Genomic DNA, 21,671 nt, shown 5'->3' on the forward strand with positions numbered 1-21,671 from the left:
CTGTTTTGGGTGTATCTGCAGTAGAGGAAATTTTCCTTTTTTTTTTTTTTGACCGTTTGGAATTCTGTGTTGGTTTCCAAAATCTGCTGAGTATTATCTATAGATGCAGAATTCTCTATATTCGTGGAGTCTTAATTCTGGTTCAGTCAACATACTTCCATCATTTAAATCACCCATTCCTATCCTCTGTGACGGCTGTAGGGGGGGGGGGGGGGAGGAAGGTATATAACAGCTTTACTTTCCCTGGCCAGTTGTCGCTCAATAGTTTTCCTAATCTTAGGAATTCTCTGTAAACTTCTTCGAATATGCTTTTATTGAGAGGTTTTGACATGTCTGATAGGAGGTAATAACTCTGTCAGAATAAAGTTTGAGAAACGGGTCCTAGAGCCCATTGTAAATATCCCGTAGATCAAATCGATCTACCAGCATAAGTAACAAAATTGTGCACTTAAAAGTTTTCTGAATAAAACTACTTACCAAAAAACTTCATTTATACATACTTTTGCTACTTGATTCCGAATCTAAACCAAAACTCAACAGACATTATTTGTGAAGCTTAACGATATTACATTCACTAGGCTTTATATGACTCAGCTAATCCTTATAGGATTAGCTGAGTCATATAAAGCCTTCTCTCTCTCCCAAAAGTTTTGGGAGATTCTCATTTTATGTAACAATCAAAAATAGTTTTTAATAATATTATTTAATAATATTATTTAATAATATTATTTATTAACTTTAATTTCTAGCACACGGCACCAATTTTTAATTGGTAAATTACCGAATATACCTTGTATTCCCGTTTCTTTGATTTGCTTGTTTTTACGCACTGATGATATACTGTTATTTTCAGTACGAAACATCTGCACTTTCATTTAATAAAGTTATTTACTGTGGTTATTTTGTAATTTGTTGTTTATAGTCATGCTCCAGGTACCTTTAAAGATTACTAGAAGCAATGTCTAAATGTATTACAAGGGTCAGAAGGTTAAATAAGGTAGGTATAAAAATGGATGAATGAGGGGATTAAGCATGCCATAGAGGAAAAAAGCATTATGGAGGCGACAAAAGATTGGTGATAATAATAATTTTCATGAGGATTACAAAAAAAAGGCAAGGAGAGTAACTTGGGTGGTAGGTGTTTCAAAAGTGAAGTTTTAGCAGCAGCTAAATAATAATAATAATAAAAACTCCCAGGGAGTTCTCTCAGTATGTAGCCAGCAAAAAAATGAATGATAATGGAAGGATGATATTGATTGGAAAAAATGGTAAAAGAATAACTGCTGCAGAGGATATAGTTGAGATTTAATGAGCAGTTCATAAAGGTCTTTCATTCTTGTGAATATGAAATCATGGAGAGTGTGAGAGCAGTTGATAATGAGGAGGAGAGACTGACTAAGTAAGCAAGAAGTATATGGGGAATTGAGCAAACTTGATGTTAATAAGGCTGTGGGACTTGATAATATATCACCACATATTTTGAAGTAATGTGACAGTGAGTTGGTATCTGCCTTGACATATTTGTTCAATATGAGTCTTGCACTAGGTCAAGTTACAAAGGAGGGTAAGATTGTGCAGCTTCATAAGAAAGGTGACAGAACTCAAGTATCAAATTATAGGTTTATCTCTGTGTCAGTTCTTGTGGTTAAAATGTTCGAGAGGCTGGTCAGAAGCATGATCCAGAATTGGGTTACAACAGTGGTATTATCTTTGATGGACAGCATGGATTTGCTAAAGGGAAGTTATATTTTAGTAATCTACTTATTACAATAAGGTGACAGCTTCATTTGATATAGGAGATAGATATACATTATATACTTGGATTTGCAAAGGCTTTTGATAGATTACCTCATGATAAGTTTATACTCAAACTAGAGTGGATAGCAAATGGGGTTGGATATTAGATTAGTGCATTTGATCAGAGACTGGCCATCTGATAGGTATCAGCATATTGTGTATGAGGAGCAATATCCCAGAAGAGGCAAGTCACTAGTGGTGTGCTTTAGGGTCTGTTTTAGGGCCATTGCTGTTTAACCTGTATGTTAATGATATTGAGTAGATTTCGATGGGGATAGTTTGTTGTTTGCAGATGATACAAAGTTGGCACAAACTATGAGCACTAGATTAGATGTTGTGGATTTACAAGAAGATTTGAATAGATCGAGTGACTGGGCATGGGAGTGGATTCCAGTTCCATGTTGCTAATTGTAAGGTTTTAAAATTTGTTAAACAATGATCGCATGTAGAATTTACACTTGGTGGGGATATATTGTTGGAGGTGGAGGAAATAAGACATCTTGGGGTGATGGTAGATAAGGATCTAAAATTTAGAGGACACATTGCCACAATTGTGAGGAAAACATTATGAATTCTCGGAATGATGTAGAGTACACTGAGTTGTAGAGGTAAAGAGATTCTTATTCCCTTGTATAAAGGGCTTGATTAGGCTACATGTGGACTACTGTCTACAGATTTGGTCAAGGGGTTTTCAAAAGGATGAAGAGATGTTGGAAAGGATCCAGAGGCAATTGACTAAGGTGGTTTCTGATCTCTGCAATATTAACACGAGGAAATGTTGAGATGTAATTTCAGAGTATGGTCGATAGGAGGAAGAGGGGTGATATGATGATATGAGAGGGATGATATGGGGTGAGGCATGCAAGTTACTAAAGGATTGTTGTAATTGAAGAGGTTTTTCATAAAATGGTGGGAGATCAGGGGAGAACAAGAGGTCATCCCTGTAGACTGTATAAGGAGGGTGTGAACAAGGGAGTGAGAAGCAGGTTTTTTGCATGCAGAGTTAGGAATGATTGAAATGCCTTGCCTCAGAGCATGGTGTCTGCAAAGATTTGAATGTTTGTAAATCAAGGGAAGTCAAAATGCTCGACTCTGTATTGAGTTGAGCATTTTGATGGAGCTTTTGGGGCCCCACCCCCATATGTGGGAGCAGTATTCGATGGTTGGGCAGATTTGTGATTTGTATAAGGTTAACAGCTTTTCAGGGTGAAGTGACAACTTGAGCAAAAGAGAAATCCTAGTTTTTTAGAAGCTGAGGATGCAATGGTTGTTACATGTATATGCCAGGAGAAGCTTGATGTCAGGGTAATTCCAAGAAGAGAAATCTCAGATTGTCTGGAAATTTGGGTATTGTCAAAAATGATGAGCTGTATGTGTGTGTGACAAAAGGAACTTGTAGATGAGTATTTGACTCCATTTGGTCTTAGGATAATAATAATAATAATTTTAGAACCTTATCCTTTGCAATATTGAATTGACAGTTCCATACTGTTGCCCACTCATATAATCTATTCAATTCTTCCTACAAGACCACATGACCTCGATTCTTAATTACTCTTCCCAATTTTGCATCATCTGCAAGCAGTTGTACTTCATCAGTTAAACCCATCTCAGTATCATTAATATATCAGTTAAATAACAGTGATCCCAAAACAGACCCCTGTGGCATATATAACTGTCTTTCTTTGGGTGATGTAGCACTGTGGAAGCAAACATCCTTTCTACCTTGGTAATCAAGCATAATTAAGAAAATGGAAAGAAATGTACCACACCTAAGCTGAGTATATTTATATACTCAGCTTAGGTGTGTTAATTTGCAGGAGATCGGATTATTCATGTACAATTATTTTAGAGTAGTGGCATTGTCTGTATGTTTATTGAAGACTTTAGGATTATCCATTACAATGAGTAGATGAAGGAATAAAAAAGACTATGTATAAATAAACAATAAATAAATAATGTTTGAAAAACACCAACATTATTTTTTAAATATTTTATAAAAAATGAATTTTTTTAATATATATTAAAATCATAGTTAAATTTTTTTTTTTTAATGTTGAGCCCATACATGAGAGGTTGGTAGATCAACCTATAGTACCTTAGTACCGTGTATGGGTTGGGGAAAAAAGTACTTGTTCACATTGGATTTGAATGACTGTATATTGTATTAGGGAACACATCAAGGGGAAGACTGTTCCGTAGCATAGCAGTTGCAGGAATGAAGGAGGAGAAGAAACTTGTTCTGTGGGTTTCAAGATGCACTGTGTTGTAGGGTTGTTGAGCAGCAACTGCACATGTTCCGACGAGCTTAGTACTAAGTGGAGGAATTATTGATGCTATTTCGGATGAACATTTTCCATGGAAATATTTTTAGAAAACACATAGTGCAGGGACCGATCGTCTGTGCGAAAGTGGGTGGAGTGAGTTGGTATGGGATGGGTCATTAATAAGTTCGATTGCTCTCCTCTGTATTGAGTCGAGCATTTTGATGGAGCTTTTGGGGCCCCACCCCCATATGTGGGAGCAGTATTTGATGGTTGGGCAGATTTGTGATTTGTATAAGGTTAACAGCTTTTCAGGGTGAAGTAACAACTTGAGCGAAAGAGAAATCCTAGTTTTTTAGAAGCTGAGGATGCAATGGTTGTTACATGTATATGCCAGGAGAAGCTTGATGTCAGGGTAATTCCAAGAAGAGAAATCTCAGATTGTCTGGAAATTTGGGTATTGTCAAAAATGATACTGGGAAAACTGGTTCTTTTTTTATGAGGAATGAGACAGTACTGGGCTTTATTTGCATTGAAATTGAGTAGGTTAGAGGATGGCTTGGAGGTTTGAATTGAGGGCAGTGGTGGTTGCTGTTCTGTAGGTTGAGGTGAGTTGTATGGATTAAGATTTATCAGAAGAAAGGGAGGACTGCAATGTGCTGTTGTCTGTAATGGGTTGGAGGTAAGCTGAAGTAGGTCATTGACATATAGTTGGAAGAGGGTTGGTAAGAGGACTGAACCTTGAGGAATCCTGGTATTAGTTGAATGGTGAGAGGATAAGGAGCCATCCACCACTGCACATAGTGTGCATCCAGACAGAAAGCTGGCAATCCAACTACAGAGGTCTTGAGATATACCAAACGATGACAGATTAGTAAGCCCTTGAGCCACACTGAGTCAGAAGCCTTGGAGATATCAAGTCCAACTGCTTGAGGTTTGCCAGACTTCTCCATGGCATTTGTCCAGAGATGGGTGACATATGTGAGCAGATCTCCTGTTGATTGGCAGTGATGAAATCCATACAGGCAATCATTTATTAGACAGGTTGCTTCGAGGTTGTGTAGGAGTTGGAAATTGATGATTTTTTCCATTACTTTAGACATGACTAAGGTAAGCAAGATGGGGTGGTATTTGGACGGCAGTGACTTGTCATCCTTCTTGGGAATGGTTGAATATAGGCCAATTTCCAGGCTGTGGGATAGATACCAGTGGAGTAAGACAGTGTATATATAAGAAACATAGGACAGGAGACAGTTCTGGTGTGCAAACCTTCAGGACAATTGGAGAAATGCCATCAAGCCTGGGAGACTTTTTTTTGTGTCTAATTTGGACAGTATTTTGCTGATCTCTTTCTGGCAAAAGGATATAGTGGGCATTGTATGCTGGGCATCTGGAATGGTTAGGGGACATTTGCCATTGTGAATTATGATTATTTCAGTTTCAAGACTGTTAAATAATGGTAATCAGGATTGATTGATTGATTGTCGGAATGTGGATGACTATTATTCATTTAGATAGCTCGTGAACATATTTGTCTTGTGCAATGTCGTATAAAACTTTCTGCTAAAGTAGTACACGTGTGTTATAAATAAGAGAATAAAAAGCAGCGCTTTTGTTATTATTATTATTATTATTATTATTACATAACACCTCCAGGAAGTCCAAGACTCATTGACGCAGGGTATCTACTCTTCAACTCTCCGTCTTTACCACTCCACCAACCACAACTACAACTACCTACATTATATACACCAATGGCATCTACTGCTGACCACCTCCACTAGTATTTTTACAGACAATCACAAACATCCATACCCACAGCAGGATTTGAACCCACAGCCTTTTGGCTAGGGAGTGGATACACTAACCACTCAGCCAGTCAGGCCAGCTTTTTGTATGAAAAGTGTTGGGAAAATGGTAGGTGGAGATGTTGATGCCCTTGTGTGCTGAATGAATTTTAGGTAAGATGTGACAGGTATTTTAACTGACATTCCATGATGTGTTCTGCAGTTTCTTGAGAGCCTGAAGAAACACTAATGTAATATTATTTAAAAATTTTCATAATTCCATTACGTATCTGTTAATATTATATCCTTTCATAACAATTTGATTTACAGAGCACGAATTGTGATTGAAAATGGCCATCTAATCTTTCATGCAGCTGAAAATAGAAATATTTCATTTCTTTCAACTGGTACTGGCAGTATTAGCCTCAACAGTGATGATTTTTCCCAAACTTTACAGTTGGTATGTATAATTTTTCATATGTGTGTGTATGTGTGTGTGTGTATATACACACACACACATATATATATATAAAGAGAGATAGATATAATTTTTTTTTATTTATTAAACAGTAAAAATATACAATTTATGAATTAAAAAAAAAGAAGCAAACAGAAGCTGCTTACATAAATTAAAGATTCCAAGAAATTATATTCTTGGTTCAATCCTTTATCCAAGTTAAGCAAACAAAGTTTGTGCCTGAACTATTTTCAGAACTGGGCTTCTAACTTGCAACAACTATTTCTAATCCAGAGTATTTTAATAATAAGGTGTGACACATTTTGGCTACTTGTGTATAAAAATATGATTTCTGCATTACTTTAACCTTAGTATCACCTCTGATTCTGACTCTCACTGATGAGTCCTCAGTAAAGACGAAACCAGTGTGGATAGTGAACCCTCCCATAATACATAGCATTATACATGTCCATATGGATATGTGCTTTGCATCAGATGCTAAGGCAAGTGAATAGCTTCTATATACAAGTTGCCAGTCCTGAAATAGTTCAGGTGCAAACTTTGTTTGCTTACTCTTGGATAAAGGATTAAACCAAGAATATAATTTCTTGTCATCTTTAATTTATAGTATAACCAAATGAAAAACCTTCTAACAACAAGCTACTTACATTTTATAGATTACATATAAAAGGATAGAAATTGATTTTAAGTTAACAAAACAACAAAAAAAACAAGAAAGTAATGAGAAGTCTCTTTCTTGATGTGGAGACAACACGCAGCAGTTCTGGGTGGCTTCTCGAGTAGAGTTAGATAAGAAAGTTTGAGCAGAACAAGACAACACCATATCCCAGTTCACCGACGCTATCGGAGTTGGGTCGGTGAATGCTTTTCCCTGGAATACAAGCGGTTCTACTCAGTGGTAAGGTGAGCCTGTCACTGAGTGGAACCAATGCTGAGTTAGACGATCTCTCAATCACTTGTAGGGAGTGTTCTGGGGATCGCCTAATTTTTAGAGATGGCTTTATTTATACAGTGGATTGGTTGCTGCACAGAGATATGCTTCGGGGGCAAGTTTTTGCCTGTTTCTGAGTGGGGCTACTGTTGAGATTATGGCTCTGCTCAGTGGTGAGGGTGAGCCTGCCATTGGGCAGAGCCACCGCTGAGGCTTCCTCTCTGTGGCAGGGTGGGCCTGTCACTGAGTGGAACTACCGCTGAATAAAATGATCCTTCGGGTTGCTTGCACTTGTTGAGTTCAGAGTGAGATGGGAGAATCGCCTGAGTTTTTGGAAACCTCCCTTCACTTATATGGTGAAACTGGTCTGGGTAATTTTTAGAGATGGCTTTATTTATACAGTGAAGTGGTTGCTGCACAGAGATATGAGATGCTCTGCTTAAAGGAAGTTTTTGCCTGTCTCTGAGTGGGGATACTGCTGAGATTATGGCTCTGCTCAGTGGTGAGGGTGAGCCTGCCATTGGGCAGAGCCACCGCTGAGGCTTCCTCTCTGTGGCAGGGTGGGCCTGTCACTGAGTGGAACCACTGCTGAGTAAAACGATCCTTCAGGTTGCTTGCACTTGTTGAGTTCAGAGTGAGATGGGAAAATTGCCTGAGTTTTTGGAAACCTCCCTTCACTTATATAGTGAAACTGGTCTGTGTAGTGATCCTTCCCATAATGCATAGCATTATACAAATCTGTAAGTATATTGCTTTTCATTATGTGATAATAAGGCAAGTGATGTAAAGTCGTTAGCTTCTATATACGAGTTGCCCCAGTCCTGATAATCAGGTGCAAACTTTGTTTTTTACACTTGGATAAAGGATTAAATGAAGTATATAATTTCTTGGTATCTATAATTTATAGTATAACCAAGTGGAAAAACTTCCAACTACCTTAGCATCCAGATATGTGTTTTATACACAAGCATTTAGTCTTGTGCAGTTTTTTCGGTTATGCAGCCAATACCCAGTCACCAGAGCTTCGTTTGTGATAACAGGTTCTACCACTAGATGGCGAGGGTGGTATTTGAGTGGGAGAGGCTATATGTTATCTGCTATGAAAGAATTCATAATATTATATAGTCACCACTCCTTAGAATCCTTCTGATGACTGTCAATTTGTGTAAATGTTTTTAATTGTGATTTCAAGTTGGACTACCATGTTTTCAATGGTTCTTGATTCTTTTGATTGTGTTTGAGTTATTAGAGCCCAAATGTTTAGATAGATAGATTTGATTCATCCCCATTCTCTATGATACAACCTTCTCATTCCCAGAAAACTAGGCTTTGAAATCAACATAGTAATTAGTCAGGTTTCAGTTTAATTATTGCCTTGTAAATTGTAAAACCTTAAACACATAGCCACATTGAAATGGTATCCCATTCACTGCCAAGAGGGACAGCCTGTTCAATTGCTTCTGAGTGTTATAACAAACTTTGCTTTACATAGCTCATCTGACATGAAAAGCAATAATGGTTCCTAAAATAGAACTGTGCAACAAACCATTAGTCACTGTTCTCTCCTAGGATAATTTCCCTGTACATACACCCACTCGTGCTTATCAACCAGCTGATTTCCATTTCAACTCGCCAATTTGTTATCCTAATCTGATTCAATTTAAATATGTATTAACCTGTCGTGTAACAGTCTGTCAAAGGCCTTTGTGAAATCTAATGCATGGATAACATTTGTGTTGGGTAAACTGCTAAAATATTACTTCATCTTAACAACCCTGCTGATCCCACAGAAAATCATGTCATAATCAATCCACTCATCAGCTTCAGGTCTATTAGCTCATGATGCATAGTTACCATTTTACTCTCATTCCCTTTTTTAGGGCCTGCCTAGCCTATTGCACACCTGAAATTAAATAAGCTAGTCACAATCATTAACTCTCTGAAGCACTCCATTAAACATGTGGCTGCTTGGCTAGTTAACAAATGGATATTATATCTGCTTACCAATCAACACATTACAGGTTTGAATTCAGCTGTGAGTATGAATGTGCGCAAGAATCTTTAGGTAGAGATGAATTTCATCTCCTGATTAGACCACTGCACAGCTTATTGGAGGATTGAAGAGACTTAAAAAAGTACCATGTTTGGTACTGTAGAGTAGGATTTTCGCATTACATAAAAATGGATTCCTAGCCCACCCACTGTATAAATGCTGCATAAGATAAGTGGCAAAGAGTTAGGCAACATCGAGTTTATTTAAGGTCTTATATTCCTCCTGCCTGCACACTCAAACTTTGTATAATTGAAATCATTAATTACTTAACCACCAGCACGAATGAAAAGCTCATTAAATAGTTTAACTTCCTCTTCTATAGTGATTCTTAACTATCATTTCCATGATATCATTCTCTCATAAACAGTCTTCCACCTTCTGCTTTCATATTAAACAAATATCTTGAAATATTTCTTGGCCCGATTGACCAAGTATCACTCTTGATGAGTTTTCTTTCCTTATGAAGCAACAGCTTTACTATTATTTTCTTCTTATACCTCCACAACTACTACTACTATGGAATGCAATGGATGAAAAAAGCTGAAAATAGAATCAAATGGAGAAAATTGAGGGAAGACCCTCATCCAGCAGTGGAGTGATCCAGGTTGAAGAAGAAGAAGAAGAATATCTTAATATATCCCAAGGGTTGGGAAGATAAATGAGGTTAAGTGTAAAAAATAGATGAACAATATGAATAATCAAGAAACCTTGCCATCTCTTCTTTAGTCTTCCTCTGTTGTCTACTGCCATTCATAGGTCTCCATTCTGTTACAGTTTAGGCCATCTTGCATTGTTATACCTTTCAATTTGTCCAGCCTAAATCCATTTTGAATGCATAATATAACGATAATGTCCTGTATGCCTGTTCTAAATTTGATCAAAGTGTCACCCCAAGCATATTCATTTCCATTCTTCTCTGTGTAATTATCAATTTGTTAATTCATATTTTGAGTTTACTTCCAGGTTTCACTCCCATATGTAATTACAGATTATGACACATGATCTAAAAAACTTTCCTCTTCAAAGTAATGGGGATATCATCTTTGAAGATATCTTTCAACCTCCCAAAAGCCATCCAACCTAGCTGTATCCTTTTTTTATTTTTTCTATTTGTCTTTATTTATTTATTTATTTTTTATAATTTTTCTCTGATAAACATATAAAGCCGCTCTCGCCACTTCTCTATCTTCCAGTATAATTCTTTTTGGTGTTAAATTGAATCGACATTCATCATTACATTTGTTTTATTTAAATCATCTTCAACCCAATTTGACTGGACATTTTAGCTAAATCGCTTAATTTTATTTCTAGATCTTCTCCATCATTTGTAAGAGAAATATCATTTGCCTCCAAATTGCAACTGGAAGAATGAAGGTGCATTGTGCCCTTCAATTAGAAAAGGCCTAAGTTCAATTGTTGTTATGATGGGAGGAATCTTTATATGGATTTTTTCAGTTAAAGATGAGTCAACCGATCTCATACGGAGGCAGCAGTGTTTTTTCTCCCAGAAGCTTGGGTTTTTCATTCAGCATACAGACAAATCGGTCCTTCAGAACACATGCAATTTGCAGACAAAAAATACTAGTGATGGTAGTGGGCAGTAGATGCCATTGATATAGATGATGATGATGGTAGTAGAAGTTCGGTGTAGTTGGTGGAGACGTAGAGATGTAGAGTAGGTGTCCTCCCTTGATGACTCTCATCAAGGGAGGACATCTACTCTACACCTACTCAGACTCATTGTTGGTATCACAGAATAATAATAAAATAATAATAAATATGTCATCAGCAAAACAGAAATCAGTTAGAATCTTTTTGTTCATTTAATTCCTTCATTATTCCAGTCCAGTTAATGAAAAACTTTCTCTAAGCAAATGAAAAAAAGCTTGGGAAATGTAGCATCTCCATGTCTTATTCCTCTGTTTATTGGAAAATTTTCATGTTTCTTATTGTCATGTGTAGTTGGAAAATAAGTACTAAATGATAAGATGTGGCTAGTGGAGTATCCTCCCATGATGAGTCTCTGGACTACTTAGAGGTATAAGATGATAATAGCATTATTATTATTTTCCTGACCCCCCTCCCCCACCACGAGATCGCAAGACTCATCACAGGAGATCAACACTAGTGAACACAAAGTCTATCATGCCTCTACTTAAAATCATCTGCATTCTACATGTTTACCACCCTCCCAGACAATGCATTCCACTTGCCATGCAGAAAATCTTTTAGTTCTTATCCTTTTACTCACTACCTCATTTTGCAACTTCCAAGGATAGCCTCTTGTTCTTGTTCATTTCCCTTGTTCTCACATATCAAAAATCTTCTCAGTGTAATACGATAATAACCCTTCAACAGCTTAAATGTCTCGATCGTATCTCCCTTTTCCTTCTGTCACCAAACTCTGCAATCTCCATGCTCTCTGTCTATCCTCATAATCAATGTTGTACAGTCCTGACATCCTTTTTGTTATCCGTCCCTGCACCGTCTCAAAGGGTACCTCGTTCTCTTCAAATCTCAGTGACCAGATCTGAGCATAGGAATCCAGATGGGGTCTGATCAAAGCTTTATACAATGGGACAGCAGACTTTTATCTCTTGCAGTCAATGTCATCCTCAACACTGCTGCAATTCTCTGAGGTGTCTTCACAACCTTTGCATTATATCCCTGGAACTTTAAATCTCTATCCACAATCACTCCATGTTCCCTTGCTTCCTCTACTTCTTTGAATATAACTCCACCAAGTGAGTACGAAGCATCCCTTCTGTGGATCCCAAATTTTAAAACCTTACAATTTGTTGCATTAAAATAACATTCCCATGCCTTTGCGCACCCTTCTAGCTTATTCAATCCTGTCGAAGAGCTAAAACATCAGCACTGTTATTAATAACCCTCATAAGCTTCACAGAGAGGTTGTGATGCCACTTATACAGTGGCATCATAACCGCTCTATTTCTGCATGTCAGGGATCTGCATCTCTATTTCTGCAGATCATTGCCATTATCCAATGTTACATCTTCACAACTTGTGCAATGTGGCTCCTGAATTTCAGGTCCTTGTCGACCATCAATCCTAGATCTCTCATCTCCTCTACTTCCTTTAAAGTTTCCCCACCTGCAAGTGTATGCTTGGGATGTAGCGAGTAACAGTGGGACAAGTGCATACTTTGCATCCCATCATTGCTTACCAAATCTCAAAACCTTACACTTTGCAACATTGAAATGATAGTTCCACTTACTTATTCATTCATGCAATCTATTCAAGTCCTCTTGTAAGGCCATAACATCTGCTTGACTCTGCATTGCTCTCCCCAGTTTTGCATCATCTGCAAACAGCTGCATATCACTAGTTAAATCCATCCCAATATCATCAACATACAGATTGAACAACAATAAAGTTTATACAAGTAGTTACCTTTATCTTTCAGGATACCGCACCTCCATATACAACTTTCTGATACCTATCTGACAGCCAGTCACTGATCCAACTCAGAAGTCTGTTATACAATCCCATCTGTTTCAATTTATTATTATTATTATTAAACAAGACCTCATGGAGTCAAAGACTCATCTAGGAGGTCCTTTTATCTCACACACATCTCATCATACCGGGTCTTAAACACATTCAAACTCCTTGCAGACACCACACTCTCAGGCAAGGCATTCCAATCATTCACAACTCTGCACGAAAAAAACCTGCCTCTCACTCCCCTACTCACACCCTCTTTATACAGTTTCCAGGGATGACCTCTGGTTCTCCCCTGATCTCCCACTATTCTCTGTAGAACTTCTCCACCATTGATCCTATAACAACCCCTTACCAACTTGTAGGTCTCTATCATATCTCCCCTCTTCCTTCTCTCCACTAGACTCTGCAAATTACATCTTTTCAATCTTTCCTCATACTCGACATTCCAGAGGTCAGAAACTACCTTAGTCAGTCGCCTTTGGACCCTTTCCAACATCTCTTCATCCTTCTGAAAACCAGGTGACCAAATCTGGGCACAATAGTCCATGTGTGGCCTAATCAAAGCCTTATACAATGGAACAAGAATCTCCCTACTTCTACACGTCAGTGTCCTCCTCATCATTCCCAGAAGTCTTTGTGTTGTCTTCACAATTTTGGCGATGTGTCCCCTAAATTTTAGATCCTTATCCACTATCACTCCCAGATCTCTTATTTCCTCTACTTCCAACAATATATTCTCACCAAGCATAAATTCTGCATCCCATCTTTGTTTTCCAAATTTTAAAACCTTACATTTTGCAACATTGAACTCACATCCCCATTTGCTTGCCCAATCACTCAATTTATTCAAGTCTTCTTGCAAGGCCACAACATCTTCACTACTCTTTATGGTTCGTCCCAACTTTGCATCATCTGCAAACAGCTGAATATCTCCATCCAAATCTTCGCCAATATCATTAATATACAAGTTAAATAGTAATGGCCCTAAAACAGATCCCTGAGGCACTCCACTAGTGACTTTCCTTTTCCTGGATATTGCACCCCCATACACAACTTGTTGATACCTATCAGATAGCCAGTCTCCAATCCAATGCACTAATCTAATATCCAACCCCATCTGCTCTAGTTTGACTGTCAACTTATCATGAGGTACTCTATCAAAAGCTTTTGCAAAATCCAAGTATATTACTGTGTATCCTTCTCCTCTGTCCAAGGAAGCAGTCACTTTATTGTAATAAGTAAGTAGATTACTAAAACATGACCTCCCTTTAGCAAATCCATGCTGTCCATCAAAGATTATACCATTGTTGTCAACCCAACTCTGGATCCTAGTTCTCACAAGCTTCTCCAACAATTTATTTAACAGCTTGTCGTGTGCCAGTCTGTTAAAAGCTTTTGCAAAATTCAAGTACATCACTGTATATACATCTCCCCCTTTACACTAGTATTTAAAGAAAATAGTTTAAGTAAGAGCAATTTGCAACAGTTGATCATTTATTACCACTACCATTTTGTAGAAAGGCAGCAGTTGAGTTTGGACTTTCCTCTTTGGGAGAGATGCTAATCAATAATAATCACCAAAGATGTATAGTGTTGTGTCGTACATCCTGGCTCTGAATCCGCCATCTTGTTAGAACGTAGTTCTTATTTAAATTATCTGTTTTTTTATTATCTTAATTAATTGTTGGTTGATTACTAATCCAAATATAGAGAAATTTATATTATCCTGCACCACCCTATATTCAGATTAGTCTATATAATATAGTGGAATCAATCATCAACTAACTTTAGCAATCTCACTTTTCTACAGGCCGAGTTTAAAATAAATGTTTAAGGTTTCCGCCAGGTCCGATAAACTTTATGAGCAGTGCAATGTGCAATGGAGAAATATCAGGCAAACAACAAATTGAATCCAATAAAATAAACATTTAATACAGGATTATAGAACATGTACATTTAAGTAAATCTTTAAAAACAAGAAAATGCAAATCAACTTAGACCAAACACTCATAACAAACAGAAAACATTAGGCATCGCACATTCAGCTGTCAATACTATATTCATCCGAATAATTGAAGATGGTCCACACAGTTCAATGTTACAGAATCTCACAGTAATTATTCTTAAAGTAGAATTCTCTAATTCTCTCTTAGTCAACTAACACTTAATTTAATTATGAGGCAGTTATCACTTCAAGGGGGAAACACTTTAAAGCTCCATACTTCGGCTATTTTTAGTAGAATGCCACAGTTAATGTTAAGATATATCAGGCGGAGCTAACTCTTATATCATCATGCTGAAATATAAAAAAAAATGAACTACTCTTAACAGGTTACACCTTTTACACATTGGATTCACTATAGGCACACTTAAAACTGTAGTTAACTATCACTCTGAAGCAACACTATTCAAAAGAAATCTTCACTATAATAACTGAAATGTTAAACATAGAGCTTCATAAGTCATGATGCACTCGTATTAGGTAATCTACTTATTCCTTATTTATTACTATGCATTAAATTCAGCCTTGCACTGTTCTTCTTCAAAACAACTGGAATTCGTCGTAATTTTAGAATTCCCAAATAAATATTCTCGTAGAAATATTCCCAGTTGCCTATTGATTTCCCAGTCCTTTCATAATCTATTTATGGCATTTCCAAATCCCCATTACTGTCACCCCCTTACTTCACTCCTTGCTGTCCATAAGCTTTCTTTCTTGTTTACCTTCGTTCTCCAATTAAATACGTTCATTTTTCCCGCCAAAATCTGGTTCTAGCTAGTTCAGCTTATATCAACTTCTTCTCCCTTCGAATACCGTAGCTCACGCTCCACGCACACGCTATCTAAAATTAACTCCATTTCCTTGACAACAGCCAATCAAATCTAATCAGAAAAATTACATAAAATCACTCTTACACAGAAATAAAAACGATATATCACAATTCATATAAAAAAAAAAAAATCAGCTAACGCCTTTTTTTTATTCCCGTATACGGGAGTAGGCGAGGCCATTTAGCCATATCTAACTTTTGGAGACTGAGTGGGCAGTTCAATCTCCACTGGTACCAATCAGAGATGGATGGCCCAAATCTATTACTAATTAAGCAGTACACAGTGAAGAGAGATGGCTCAAATGTGCTGCCATCTCGTGGTCCCTAATCCTAACACAATATATTTAATGTCTGAAATAATGTGGGTTCTACGGTCGATTTTCTTGAGTTTACGGGACGAAAAACCCGAGTTTCCAGGAGGAAAAACCTGCTTGCCCCTGCCAGAGATCAACTAACTCGGGAACCGGTTGAAAAAAGGCTTAGAAAAATTTCCTCTAGTCGCCGACTAGACTCGAAACCAAGTCTTCCTTCGTGTGGCCAAGCGCCGTGGTGTGCAAACGCCACATCCACTGAGCTACACAGGGTTTTTTAAAAAATCATATAACATACATTTAAATTTACTTATACACAGTTTCTTATAATAAATTTTATGGAATAAACTAAATAAAATGAATTACATAATTATATAGTCTTTTCATTATTATTACATATTCTAAGATTAAATAATTAATTAATAATAAACAAAATTCAAAGCATTTATATGAATAATATATCACAAGCAAGAGACTAACAACAAATAATATTTACAAATCTTGCTTATAACATGGTGGATTATGTTAAATGTGAATGAAGTATTAAAACATACAAAATATCTTCATTCACAGTTTAACAATAGTAATAATTGTGAATCAAAAATAATAATAAAATATTTGTCAATCACATTTTTATAGAAACTCCTTTATAGAACATAATTGGCAATTATTTCGAAATCCATGTTTGCATAAAATGAACTGTTAAGAAATAGTGTTGTTTACTTTAATTGAAAATATAATTTTGTGCATAAATCCTATAAGAACCCCTTACTAATTTGTTCATCTCTATTATATCATCCTTCTTTCTTCTGTACATTAGACTGTAAATTGCATCATCTCGACCTTTCTTCATGAGATCAGAAACTGCCTTAGTCATTTGTCTCTGCACCTTTTCCAATATTTTTTGTTTTGAAAACCGGATGACCAAATCTGTGCACAGTAGTCGATATGTGGCCTAATCAATGCCTTATACAATGGAACCAGAATTTCTTTATTTCTACAAGTCAGTGTCCTCTGCATCATTGCCAGAATTCATTGTATTGTCCTCACGGTTATGACAATATGTCCTCTGAATTTAAATCCATATCCACCATCATCCCAAGATCTGTTATTTTCTCCACCTGCAGCAATATATCTCTGTAAAGTGTGATTTCTACATCCCATCTTTGTTTTCCAAATTTTAAAATTCTACATTTTGCAGTATTGATCTGGATCTCCACTTCTGTACCCATTCATTCATTTTATTGAAGTCTTCTTGTAAGGTCACATTTGCTCTACTCCTCATAGTTATTCCCAACTTTGCATTATTTGCAAACAAGTGAATATCCCCATTCAAAAATGATCTAATATCATTAACATACAGGTTAAACAGCAGTGGTCCTAAAACAGACCCCAGAAGAGGAAAATCACCAGTATTGACTTTCCTCTTCTGGGATATTGCTCCCCCATACACAACTTGTTGATACCTATCAGACCACCCATCTGCAATCTAATGCACTAATCTAATTCAACATCTCCCTTGTTCAAGGCATGTTCTATCACCTTATATGCCAAGGCAGATGTCAACTCCCTGGCACATTGCTTCAAAATATGTGGTGATATATCATCAAGTCCCACAGCCTTTTTAATATAAAGTTTGCTAATTCTCTGTATAATTCTTTTCCACTCACAGTCAGTCCTCCTCATCTGCTTCTCTCAAACACTCCGTGATGTCACATTTACAAGGGTGAAGCACCTTTATGAACTGCTCATCAAATATCTCAACCATATCCTCTACAATACTTATCCTTGAGCATTCTCTCCAATCATTGTCATCCTACCATAATCTTTTTGTTTTTTTTTTTGCTGGCTATGTATCGAAAGAAATCTCTACAATTCTTTTGGCTCCATTAGCTAACTGCTGTCCATACTGTTCTTTTGTTGCTCTTACAAACTGAGTCTCACTCTCATTTCATGAGAGTGACTCAATTGGTAAGAGTAGCAAAACTCCTCATGAAATTGATTATTATCAATCATCGTATGTTGCCTTCTTTCTCTGTATTGCATGCTTAATCTCTTCATTCATCCATTTCACACCTACCTTATTTAATCTTCTGACCCTTGGAATATATTTAGACATTGCTTCGACAAAGTAGTTCTTTAATATCCAAGCAGTATTGATCTCATTTCCATCTAACTCTTCATTCCATGCTAAACCTACAAGCTGTCTCATGATCTTCTCATAATCACCAGCCTTATAGTTTGACATATACCCTTTTTTTCACAAAAGCACTCACATGGCTGCCAACCATCCAGGTAATCATTTCATGGTCACTTTCACCAACCAGAGGGAGATTTGATTTATAATGACATTCTCTGACGAGATAATCAAATCCAAGGCCTCAGTTACAATATTATTGTAAATATGGTGATGAATCTCCTCTATTTGGTAAGAGTGATCATGATGCAATCACCTGGGTGCTAACCATATGAAACTTCTGTGAATAAATGATATATATGGAACTGTTGTGTCGTATTTTCTACTCATATATCTATCCTTTAGTCTTTGGGTTAAATCCCCGTTAAACTCTCGTTCGGGTATCACGTAGTACATCTGGGGGACAAAGGAATTGCCTCGAGATCGAGCCAATACCAGAGTATCAGATTGTCTGAGATCGACCCCTCGTAAAACACTAAGAAATTTATATTTCGCTGCGCTACTTTACGCTTTTCGATTAAACAATATTGTCAATCAAGAGGTGATCTCAAGACAGTACTTAAGTGATACCATGTAATTATGCAGATTTGGCCAAAATCTATTCTTATTCTAGTTTCCGGCCTAGGTTCGTAATACTTTTTTTTATAAGCGGTGCATCGGATTCTAGAAATCACAGATAGTCTTAGTTGGGTACAAAATTAAGGTTTATTAGATATCATAAATGTGTACATACAATACAATAATATAAGTATACTCAAACTGATTAAACTGTAAATCTCCGAAGTAAGATTTCTTATATTTTCCCTCAAATACCTTAATCATGCATGATTATCACAATAACTCTCTATTTTTTTAGTAGTTCAATCAAACCACACAAGATAGCATTTATATCTTTCACAAACCCTTCATCACAGCAATTCCTTACTTTAAACCTATTCTTAACCTCCTAGAATATGTTATGTAAGTCTATCACAATAGGAGACAGTAAAATTTTAAGGTAACCCTCTCTAGATCACTGCAGTTCAGTCCTAATTATTATCACTAATGTTCCACGCATTAACAGACCAACTGGAATCTGCTTCTCCTTAGACGAAATGTCCATGTGCTTCAATCTGGCTTTCTATGGATGGCCGGGCTTATTCCTTCCGCGGAGATACTAGTTCCTCTGCTGCCTTTATTGAAACCCTCCGGAATGGAGGCACCTCCACCCTTCAACTGCTCACGACACCACAAGATGAACACCAGGAGATCCAGGAACAAAAAGCCTCTTCTCAGGGGTGCAAAACCCTTATATTTTCACCTTTCTTTCTCGCTGATTCTCACATCCTGCGATGTCCACCCATTGCACTCATGTGGGCTCACGTCATGGCATCCAGCTTTCTCCGCTATATCCCATGTGCGCTGACGGCACGCGTTTGCTTGGGGCGAACAGCTCCTTCGCGTTGCTGCTCCATGACCTTTGGACTTTACCTCCCCCTCCCATCTTGAACTTGTGCTAACATTCTGTATCTCTTAGTGCACAATGCTGTATTAAACTTTGCTACAGGTCTACTCTTCCATTATTATTTAACTAATTTGTGAGTGGTACAAAATGCTTACTTATTTGTTTTCTCATAGTATGAAATATTTGATATATTTACAATGTATTATTTTTATACCCAGAGGCAAGCATGGTATAATGTTTCTTATTGTGTGTTTGCTCTGTTATACAATGATAAGATGGAATATTTTATGTTTCAACTTATCAGGGTATAACAGAACTACAAGGCTAGTGATAATGGAAAACTAAAGAGAAGCAAGTTGAGGTTATAGTATGGAATAAGAATTTGGGCAGAAAGGAAATCACTGCTTCTTTGTATTACTAGTCAAGAGCTATTTAAGAGCAGCAATGTTTGAATGTGTTCCAAAAGGCTGACATTTTGTACAGAGACCAAATGCCAGCCAGCCTGGTTGAGTGGTTAGCATATCCTCTCTCCAGCCAAAAGCCTACGGATTCGAATCCCACCATGGGAATGGACATTTGTGATTGTCTGTGAGAATAGTAGTGATGGGCAGTAGATGGCATTGGTGTGGATGATACAGTTTGCTGTATTTGGTGGATTTGAGTGGTGGAGGCGGAGAATTATAGGGTGCCCTCCCTCAATGAGTCCTTGGAGGTGCCACATAATAATAATAAAATATGTGTCCAGTATTGCAAGTTAAATTATAAATATGATGGATATTATTGATCCAAAATTTCTGTAGCCAGATAGAATTGAAACTCAAAAGTTTCAAAATTTACCAGAGAGTTTATGAGAATGTAACTTTTGGTTTAGGAATTGTCTGGGTTCACACTACATAAAAGATGTAGACTCTATTTAGGGACTCATATTCATCTTTTATTAGTGCTTTTAGGTTTCACTGACATCTGTTGATTCTCATCAGAGACTAGGTAGAAACCTTAAGAAAGGAAAAACCTTTTGTTCAATACCATAGCCATCCCATATCAGAAAGTTATATTTTTCATAAGTGAACTCTCAGTAGGTGAATCTGGAGGTTAAATATGATATGTGTATAAAGGAAGAATGAAGAGATTAAGCATGCAGTCTGGAAGAAGTAGAGGACATTAAAGAGGGAGTATAAGATGAGTGGTCATAGTCAGTTGTACAGTGATTGGAAAGAATAGGCTAGGAAGGTGACTTGTTTGGAAATGATATCAAAATGACGGTACCTGGTTAACCAAATGGGTAGTATCACTGATTTCCATCCAGTAGTTCGTGGGTTCAAATTCCACTACACATGGATGTTAGTGAATGTCATTAGGAGGGAGGTTCATTATCCAGTGTACGACAACCTAGTGGTTGTGCTCACTAGAAGCCTGAAGTGCCTTTGAAACCATTCATGTTTTGTCTTCATAGGTAAGGTTTCCGAGCAGTCTTTCCATTAGCTCACTCATGATGGTAATGTACAGTACAAACTTTTATAGGTGGGATCTACATTTAAATACAAATATAAATTAATCCACGAGTTTAAGAAAAATTAATTAATAGAGTTCTTCTGATATATGGCCATTGGAAGAAAAATGATTATGAGAGGATGATATTATTATATCTACCACCACGACAACTAATATCTTTTGTCTGTAAATTGCGTGTATTCTGAAGGCCTGATTTGTCTGTATGTGGGATGAAAAACCCAAGTTTTCAGGAGAAATAACCCAGCTACCTCCATATGAGATCGGCTAACTCACCTTCGATTGAAAAACTCCATATAAAGATTCCTCCCGGAATGAAAGCGAAACGTTGGTATCAGTATCAGGAGGAGAAGAAAGTTTAAATGAAGAACATCAAAATGACGTGGAAAACATAGGACAGAAAGAAGTAAGTGAAACAAATCAAGAGGGTTTTGGAAGATAATTTTCAGAGTTTGTACTTAGCAGCAAGCAAGCAATCTCTTATCCTATTGTGTGGCCAATTAGTATTAATGAACAATTTATCGAGCATATTTTAATAAATATGCCTCAGAATGTTGGTAAAATTGAAAATTTAAAAATATAATACAAGAACGAAATAGAA

The 21,671-nt window shown here is 37.0% G+C and overlaps 1 protein-coding gene across 1 annotated transcript in view; it reads left to right on the top strand.

Annotated features, from left to right (window-relative positions):
• Cubn (Cubilin) overlaps positions 1-21,671 on the top strand; it is a 2,223,842-nt gene that overhangs the window by 74,620 nt on the left and 2,127,551 nt on the right. Inside the window, exon 2 of the mRNA XM_090396294.1 lies at positions 6,179-6,308. Within this exon, the coding sequence (XP_090252420.1) occupies positions 6,179-6,308 (130 nt within the window). The remainder of the gene's footprint in view (positions 1-6,178; positions 6,309-21,671) is intronic.

Source organism: Typopeltis vanoorti, chromosome 8 (assembly GCF_054136105.1).
Source record: "Typopeltis vanoorti isolate ZY-2024b chromosome 8, IOZ_Tvanoo_1.0, whole genome shotgun sequence".
Lineage (NCBI taxonomy): Eukaryota > Metazoa > Arthropoda > Arachnida > Uropygi > Thelyphonidae > Typopeltis > Typopeltis vanoorti.